The sequence below is a fragment of the Glycine max genome, chromosome 2 (genome assembly GCF_000004515.6).
Source record: "Glycine max cultivar Williams 82 chromosome 2, Glycine_max_v4.0, whole genome shotgun sequence".
Lineage (NCBI taxonomy): Eukaryota > Viridiplantae > Streptophyta > Magnoliopsida > Fabales > Fabaceae > Glycine > Glycine max.
This window is the reverse complement of record NC_016089.4, coordinates 48,020,241-48,030,302: the sequence shown is the minus strand read 5'-3', so window position 1 is coordinate 48,030,302 and position 10,062 is coordinate 48,020,241. Positions and strand designations below refer to the sequence as shown.

The window sequence follows — 10,062 nt, the reverse complement described above, 5'->3', positions numbered from 1 at the left end:
AGGCTCCAATTGACTTCACATGTGCCAAATCCTAACAAATTATTCAAAATAACTTTGTATTTATTAGTTTTATTTGCATCCTCGTATTTCAACAATAACTTGGCAACCGTCTTTATCACATTGGGTGACTCAAATTTGGATGACAAAATTTTTAGGTGATAACAAATACAAACAAATTTTATGGGATTCACTCTTGTAGCATTTTTTTTCATGAAGTTATTAGAGTTCTTAACTGAAATCTCTCTCTAACTAGTTTATTTTGTGGTTAGGTTGCGTATAGTTTCGAGTATTGACAAGTGTTTGCCAATCATGTTCTCAACTCACGTTTATGCTATAATTTTGTTCTTTGCTTGGCTTGTAACAATTATTAGATGAGTAACTTCCTGGAAGTTTTTTAAAAAATGTGAGTGAAACTAAAACATGTTAAAAAAATTTGTGTTGATTTCTAGAATAGTCATGAGTCTTAAAAACAATTTGATAGACAATAACTTGAAAAAGACTACATGCGAAAGATTTTAACTGGTGAAAGGGTCTGACCATTAAAAAAATTAAGTAAAATATCACTAATTCAAGTATCATGAGTGCGAGACACTAAGACGTCGACTCGTAGGGACATTACATTATTCCTTTTGAGTCAAATGTTTTTTTAGAGAACCAAATGAACAAATAGAACCATAACTTACTATGGTTAAAATTGCTTAAAATACAATCTTTTATCTCCCCCCCCTCCCCCGCCGCCCGCCAAGAACATCTTCAACATTCAATTCTTGAGGGGAAGGTCCGTCCAACATTTTGGTGACCTTGTTAGAGGCAAGCTTATTATATTGCTGCAGAACCTGAGCAAGTCAAGGCTTTTATCATCAAGAAGCATCATTATTACCAAGAAGTGGTGCGTCTCATCACCAATCCAAATGTTCAACCTGTTATGAACAGTACTTGTGCTAACCTATATGTTGTTATTTGAGTAATGATCTAAGGGGAATCGCCAACAACATTGTCAATCACCCTAGTTTCTCTGATGGAGCTTCAACCTCATCTCCAATGAATGTCCAACTCCATGCTTCTCTTATAGATTTCGACATGCTTTGTTGGAACAATCCGACCAATCAAGGGATAATTACTAAGGATGAATCACAAAGCTTCATATGTAACTTTGTGTGTCTTGAATAATACAATAAATGGACTTATTGTATATGCTATTTTACCTATTTATTTGTGTTTCCATAGGCAAGGAGAAATGATACAAACATATTTTCTATGGAATTTAATCGTATAGGTTTTTTGTTGCATGAAGTTTGCAGAGTTTTAACTAAGGGGGCCTTTGTGGCCATGGTTGGTCTCACTTTGCTAAAGGGTTTTTTCAACTAGTTTATATTGGTGTTATGTTGTGCATAGTTTCTAGTGCGATGTGTTTGTCGGTCTTGTTCTCAAATCAGATTTCGTGATACAATTTTGTTCTCTTTGCTTCTTCTTTGACCGAAAAATTCCAGTAATACATTAAAATAATCTTTTAAATCACGAGTATTAATTAATTTATGTCTTGAAGTTTTAAAAATATAATATTTCTTTTATATCCAAAGTTACTAAATGATCAATATTTTTAGTGGCTAACGTTACAAAATAATAGTTGTTTTAATACTAGAAGTTATAAAATTTATTACAGACTGATAGATATAATATTTTTAATATATTAATGCATGGGATTGAAAGCTTAAAATTGGAAAATAAAATACCCTCTCTCACCCCAACCCCGTCACCGCCAACCACCTTAAACGTTTAACATACTCGACAAAAAAAACATGGTACCGAGTCTCAGTTAATTACAAAATGTTATATATAATATTTTGAATTAAACGTCACCCGTTGATGAAAAATATACCGACAATTATGATTGAAAAAAAATCAGTCCAAAAGAAAACTATGAAATAAACACCAATAGAGGCAATGTATTGGGAGGGAATAAATATAAAATCTGTGAATTTTCAGGACCAAAAAGTTAGGAAAATATTTATTAGAGATGAAATGTAAAGTTTATAAATTTTTCAGAGGATAAAAACATATTTAAATAAAAAAATTGATCAGTGAATTTGTCCCTCAAAAGTATAAAACAGCATCGCTATATTAATTGTTGAAATTTTTTTACTATAAAAATCCTTTAATGATTTAATTATTCAACAAATTAGTTTCACAAAAATTGTGAGATACTTTAAAAATAAATAACTTAAAAATAGATATGCACATCTAAGTCTAAACTGAATTTAAATGTGTAAACTTTTAAACTGAATTCAAATGTGTAAACTTTTAATTAAGTGACACGTTATGAATGTCTCTTAACTTATTAGAAATTAACTTGGAGTGTGTAATTATTGTTGATTTAAATTTTTTTTATACATAATATAAATTAAATATGAATATTTTTATTAAATAAATAGTTCTCATCAATCATAGAGCATAGCATAATCTCATAATCTTTTATCCATTCACTCAAACATTTGGGTTAATACATCATCTAACCTTTGAAACTGCTCTCTAAAAATTATCATAAAGACACAAAAGGTTCACACCCCCTATCTATCTGAATTACTTTCTTCCTCTTTGTGAAAGTCCCCACTGTCAAGCCATGGCAAACAATTTTTGTGCACCTTCCCTTTCCCCACCTCCGCCATCACCTCTATCATCAACTTTGTCTTCACCTATCTTCGTTATCCCTTCTGAGTCAGATGTCCCTCCTCCTGATGTGGTTGCAATTGCTAAGAGGCTTAAAAGGAAGCCATCTGGCTCAGAGAATAAGCCCAAGCCAGTCATAGAGGAATTTCCTAAACCCATGTTCCTAATGGTCCCCGCTGGCATAGACATTATCAATGCCATCATTACCTTTGCCCGCAACCAACATGCTAGTATCTTGGTGCACCATGCTTCAGGCACCATCTCTCAAGTTAACCTTTGCAACCCTGTATATCCTTTTGATGATTTGTCCTTCCAGGGAAACATGTACATGTTTTCTTTCTCTGGATTTTACACCAAAAGCCTTTCACCTTTACCTCCAAAGAACATTCCATTTTCCTTCTTCAACATTCGATTATCGAAGGGAACAACACCCCAACACTTGGGTGGCCTTATTAGAGGCAAGCTTATTGCTGCGGAACCTGTGCATGTCATGGCTTCACTCCTCAAGGAGCATGAGTACCAAGAGATTGGGTATCCCATGATCACAAATCCAAATGTTTAACCTTTTATAAACAGTACTCATGGTAACCGTTATGCTTCTATTATGAATAATGCTATCAATGGCATCACCAACAACAACACTGCCAATCATCACCCTGGAATGAATGCCCAACCCCTTGCTTCTCCTACAGATTTGAACATGCTCTATTTGAACAACCCCACCAATCAGGGTGATAATTAATAAGGAGGGATCACTAGCTAGGCTTCATTTGCGACTTTATGTGTCTTGAATAATAATCCAATAACAGAATTCTTGTTTATGCTTTTACCTATGTATCCGTGTGCCTTTGGGCAAGGAGTAATAATAAAACATATTTTCAATAGGATTTAATCTTGTAGTACACTATTTTTTTTCACATCAAGTTTTAGAGTTCTTATTCGACGGGGTTTTGGTGGCCATGGTGGGTGTCTCTTTGCTAGAGGCTTTTTCTAACTAGTTTATTTTGCCATTGTGTTGCGTATAGTTTTATGTGTCTATGTGTTTGAGTCTTGTTCTCGAATCACATTTCATGTTAGAGCTTGTTGCCTTTACTTCTGCTCTGTCTGAAAAGATCCAGTAATAAATTAAATTAATTAACTCTTAAATGGCAAGTGTTAATTAATTATCCTAAGTCTTAAAGTTGAAGAAATATTATTTTTATGTCAGAAGCTACTAAATGCTCATTATTATTTTAGTAGCTAACGTTACAAAAAAAATAGTAATTGTTTTAATACTTGAAGTTACAAAAAAAAATGTTTTAATTAATAATTAATGTTTTTTAAAACAAATTTAATAATTAATGTTAAGGTAATGTACAAAGGATTTGTTTTTTTTTTTTTTGGAAATGGAGTGTTGATGCATCACAATGAGGATATACATTCCAACTATTTTGACACTTACTTCTTCACGGCAAAGGAATTAACAAAAGAATGCTTTATAAAAAAATAATATTAAGAATATTAATTAATTATTCAAAAAGTAAAGATTTAAACGACTAATAGTTGGATCTTTAGACTTTTTCTACTCACAGGATGTCACATTCTGCCTCTTTGTTTTTGTTATAGGGTTAGGATAAAGTTGTCCATAAATACTTATAAGAGAAAAAAATAAGAAACAAAAATAAAATAATGGCATGTCTAAGTAATTAAGCTTATTTATATAAGCCAAATAGGCCTAATTTTTTTTCATATGTTAAAATTATCTTATGCATAAGTTGAAAATCAACTTTTGAAAAAGTTAATACAAAATAATTTTTATAAATTAGTTTACACATAAATTAATTTAGATTATAGAAAGGTTTATTTTATATTTTATTCTTATTTTTTTTATAAGTATTTATAAAAAAAATTATCCAATCTCACCCTTCAACATCACAAAAAGAAAAACTATCTAGACCAACGATGGAATTATCGACTAACCATATCAGTCACTAAGTGACTGATGAATGTTTAGCAATATATAATGACCAATATATCGGTCACTAATAAGTCACCAATTATTTTGTCATTTTTTTAGGGGTTGACTTAACTATTGTATTTTCTGTCTCTGATTCGGTCACTAAAGTTTATTTAGAATACTTTCCAAACAAATAAAATATTAACAGTGGGTATTCCGGGGATTATATAGAGACCGAATGTGTAGTTGTTGTCATTTCTATATCTAATTCGGTTACTTAAGTTAATGTCAAATTTTTAAAGTAATTATAAACAAACTTTGGTTGTTACATTCAGTAGCTCTATAAAGTTTGAAATTCTTTGATTGCCAAACAAATTGAATAATTATAATAATTGACATTTAAATAAAACAAAAGTAGTTGTTTTGATCAATAAATTGCAACCTATGATTTTATGTGGTTAAAAGTAATGTCCTTTTTAATTTAGCAACTGAAAAATAAGGTCACTAAATTACATTGTTGTGCCTGATTTTTGCTTACTTTTTTAATTAATTAATTTTCAACTTGCTTAATATTATGAACAACAAATAAAATTCTTAATCACATTTAAATCCACAATAAGATATATAATATATCCATAAACAAAATGTATAATAAAGTGCAGCTTCAATGTGTGTAAAAAATACCAAACACAATGTATGATAAAAGTGCATATTCATACCCCACATTTTTATTTATTATTTGCAATATATGTGAATTTTTTTAAATATATTTTTAGGTTTATTTTGTACCAAAAAATGTTATAAATCTATTATTATTTATAATTTTAATTATATAAATAGTGTTTAACTACGTTAACATGCTAACATGTAAAGTGATCTTTAATTTCTTTTATAAAAGAAACTATGTTGTAAGACATTTTTATTTTTATGTTAGGTCTCTTTTAAAAAAATAAAATAAAATAAAAGTTTAAAAAATTATTTCATGATTGTTATGTTAATATTATTCATATTTAGTTATATATGAAATATTTCCAATATTATTAGTATTTTTGGTCGCTAAAATGGCATGATCTGTATAGTACATATCCTTGTAGCGTGGGATGGTCATTAGAAAATTTGGTTTGAGAGAAATAACGACCAAAATGATTTCAGTTGCCAAACAACAAAAATGTGATGTTAACATTTATCAAAGAAAATAGATAAATAAGTATTTCTAATCTCATTTTATATTTATCAATTAATTCAATAGTTAATTTTGTCAAATACTTTTTAATTTAATAAATTAATTTAAAACTTTTAGATAAATATAATTTCTTTTAACATTTTACTAATATATCAATTATTTTTAGCAAGGATCTTATTTTTCTAAGAGAAAATATGATATACACTGTAAATGTAAACTATTCTCACACTAAGATCCAATAAAAATTTAATCATTTAGTTATATCAAATTAATCATTAAAAAATATTTAAAATTATTTTTTTTTAGAAAAGGCTAACCAACCCATCATTTTTTTCAATCACTCTCCTCCACTCCATGCACCCTTCCATCTCAAAACTCCAACCCCTATTTTTTCTAAATATATTCTCCTGCCTTACTCTTCCATGTCAGAACCTTAACCCCCATTTTTAATCACTTTCTACCTCCCCATTCCCCATACCAAAACCCTAACTCTTTATTTTTTTTCCCGTAGCATTCCTCCATCCCTCTCCACCATATGAAAACTCAACTTTTTTTTTGTGACCCTTATCCACCCTACTTCCCTATCTCAAAAATCAAATTGTTTTGGATTAGATAAAGTGGTTTGGTTTCCTAATTGAACTAGTTTTTAATTGTTTCTTAATCAATTTTGAATAGAACCATTTTGATTTTTAAAACTGGACTGGTTTTTTAGTTTTAAATTTCTTTTAAAAATGGATAGGTTATTTGGTACCCCAAACTTGCTAGAAGAAATGGTGCATTATATCCAAATTAATCCAAGTGCCAAAGTGTTTTGGTTTAAGAACCATTTTAAATGATTTGGCTTTTTAAATTAAATTTGATTTGGTTTGATTTTTAGCACAACCCTAGATATATTAAGTATGTTCTGCTCGGTTTACCATGCTGGGGCACATACCCAAAACAACCATTGTACAAAGATATCATAAGAAATGTAATATGGTGATATATTGCTGTGCTGGAAAAATGAACAAACAGCCATAATATTGCATTATCATCCCAAGAAATTGTTGTAAAAGAGAAATTCAGAGTTTATTTATTCCCTCATCACAAATTATGATGGTATAATATTTGTAAAAGATTTGTACATCAAGATTTTACATTATATTTTAAATTTAGGGCGCCTCGATCACTTTCTTATACTATTCATTAAAACAATGATGCAGCAGGATAAATCCTTAGGCTTCAGCTGTAATTACCTTTTTCAAGAAATTAAGACCATTTTGTGACAATATTACCTCAGGATTCACAATTAATTAAAATCAAAGACATCTGCATATATTACATCCAGCTGCAACAGCCCAGAGATCTTACAATATTAACAAGCTATACCCAAAAGTGATATGATAGTGCATGTTTAGATTAGCTTAAAAATACGTTTTACTCTTGAAATAATAAATTATTCCTTCTACACTTTATATATTAAAATTCACAAAAATAATATTTCAATTTTAATCCAATAATAATGATGATAATAATAAAGCCAGATATTCAGTCACAAACAACTTGAACCAATTAAAGGGACAATAGTCATATACTTTTTAGGTTCATTGTTTAGAACGGACCTCATAACATACATAATATCAAGAGAATGGTAAAAGCACATATGAAGTGTGGATTTGTAGGGAGGGGTTTTCGAAACAGACAAAAAAAAAAAAAAACTTAACATCACATTTCAGATCCAAACTTCTAACTTTCACACGTGTTGGAAAAAAAAAAAAAGAGAAGTGCTGCTCCTTTTAACACATTTTACTACAGAGTATGAGTGAGAATCCTTATAGAAAAGACTTAAAGATTTTCACATAAATTATAACTTATTAATAAATTTTAATCAATTATAAATAATATATTTAAAAAAGTGTATTTCGAATATTTAAAAAAGAAAAAGAAAAAAAATAAACCTACAGAGATGAGGATGGGAATGCAAGAGTATAAGACCTATTTGTAAATAAGAAAAAAATATTCTTGATAGAAACTTCCAATAGAAACAGGCAGGGTCAGCAAATCAGAACAAAACCTCACATTCCAAGCTCTAAGAAAACGGAAGTTTCTCAAACACTGAAGAAGAAGAAGAGGAACATGTTACAATGCCTTGAGCTTTTCTCTGCTGTCATCTTAACATTTTTTATTTCAAACAAAAAGAAAAGAAAGAAAAAGAAAAACAGAAAATGACAGACATAAAATGCAGCAGCAGGAGCAGACTCATCATGATGCATACGGCGGTTCAAGCCGATTTGGTTGCCGGCGGCACCTTCTTCTTGGGCGGAGAAGTGGCGGCGAGAGGGGAGTCTTTGATCTCTTGGGAGCGGGAAACGGTGGCGGCGGCGGCGGCGGCGGTTCCGGTTTCTTCGTTGATGATTTGCGTGAAGTCAAAGGGCTTAGTGAGTTCGTCGGCGGCGAATAGGTCCGACGGAAGGGCTTGGGAGGGTTGGCGTCGATGACGGGACATGGTTACTTGGTAGTTCCTATTACTGCTGAGTCTCAGAGAGTGTGAAAGAGTGAACAAAACAATGAATGTGATTGGGATTTTATGGGGATGACAAACAAACTTGGCTTCTTTGCTTTGGTTGGACACACACAAATACAATTCTATTCACGCGCTCTTCTGTTTCGTGCTTCTTCAAACTCCTATGCTATCTTTCAATCCAAAAAAATATAGTTTTTTTTTATTATTAAAAATGGAAAAGAAGGTTGACTTAAAGAAATAAAAATAAATATTTTTCCTTTCTCTTATTTTCTTCTTAATTCAAATTATAAATTATTTTCCTCTCTCTAATTTTATTTCCTACCATCCAAATGGAGGTTTATTTACGTTACAATCAATATAAAAACAAAAGGAAACTAGTTTACAAGAAAGACAACCTGCCAAGTGCCAATGTCTACGGGTTCATGATTTGATTTTCATGTTACCTTCTACAAGAACTGATGATATTTTGTGAAATATTGAACTTACCCTTTATTTTATTGGGGTATGAATAAAAGAAAGGTAAAGAAAATTAGAGAGAAAAAAAATAAGAGTAAAACATTTATTTCATTCTCATCAAATTAGAAATATTTAGATTTTGATTTCTATGAAAATTTTAGTAACCTTTTTGTCTTGTAAAATTAAAATATATCAAATTTTAACATGAAATTAAGTTCGGATAAATTCTCATAAAATATGTTTAGATTATACTTTTTTTAGATATAAATGTAATATTTTTATACCGATTATACATATAACTAAAAAAAATAAACATATATAAATTTGAATCCAAAAACCTTACTGGTTTGTTCTAGACCAAATAATAACACATAAATTTTATGATTATAAAAAAAAAACAGTAAAAATTTTACGTGAGAGAAATCTATGTCAATATATTTCTTCTTTTATCCATGATCATCTCTTTTATTCCATGTATGTGGATATGGATATTTATATAAAAGAAATGTCAGGTTATTATATTCAAACACTCAACTTCTCTTCTGACATTTAGAAACAAAAATAATGAGAGTGAGTTAAAAGAGAAGTTAAGTGTGTTTTTTCAGATAAGATCGAGAAGTTAAGTATTTGAATACAATAACTTGACATTTTTATTTTACAATTCATATAAATTTTATTTGAATAAGAATGACAAAATGTTCATATTTAAACTATTAACGTCTCTTCTCAATCTCACTTTTTTCTATGGTCCTTTAAACTTTGAAATTTTTTTCTACAAGTTTTAAATTCTAAAAAATAAGATTCTAACTTAAGAAAATATTGTTTATGAGAATGCAAACTCTTCCCATCTCAATTTTCTTTCACGAAATGTTTTAATAGCTAGAAAAACTATTATTAAGAATTGAACCCATTTTTGTCAATTAAGATTGTTCAATCCTACCAATTAAGTTATCCCTTATTGGCAAGCTAGGTTAGACAAACTCTAATTTGAAAATGCTAAATTATTCTAACTTGCTAAAACCCTACATGTTGGTAATATGGAAGAAACCCATCGTGCAAAGACGGAGTGGATCGTGATGGAGAGCGACGGAACAACGATAGAAATGTATTTATATAGACACATTCTAACGCCCAAAAAAATAAGCTTCAGGTAAATGTAAGTGATGAGTAATCAATCAGTAGTACTTATAGGAATTATGTTTGGAATTAGGTACATGCAAGTAGGGGTAGTCCGTTCCATCAATATCTGATTTGGCGATTTTTGACAGATTCAAATTTTAGAAATTACATCCGATGTAATTTGAGGTTGAACTTGTT

The 10,062-nt window shown here is 30.0% G+C and overlaps 1 protein-coding gene across 1 annotated transcript; it reads left to right on the top strand.

Annotated features, from left to right (window-relative positions):
- The first annotated feature begins 2,620 nt into the window (after positions 1–2,620).
- Positions 2,621–3,229, top strand: LOC102666204 (AT-hook motif nuclear-localized protein 17). Its single transcript, XM_006576055.1, has one exon. It carries the CDS (start codon positions 2,621–2,623, stop codon positions 3,227–3,229), a length of 609 nt encoding a protein of 202 aa, XP_006576118.1.
- The last annotated feature ends 6,833 nt before the right edge of the window (positions 3,230–10,062 follow it).

Bases quoted from the DNA above. Each gene is read 5' to 3' on its own strand.
- LOC102666204 (XM_006576055.1), top strand. From the start codon at position 2,621: ATGGCAAACAATTTTTGTGCACCTTCCCTTTCCCCACCTCCGCCATCA.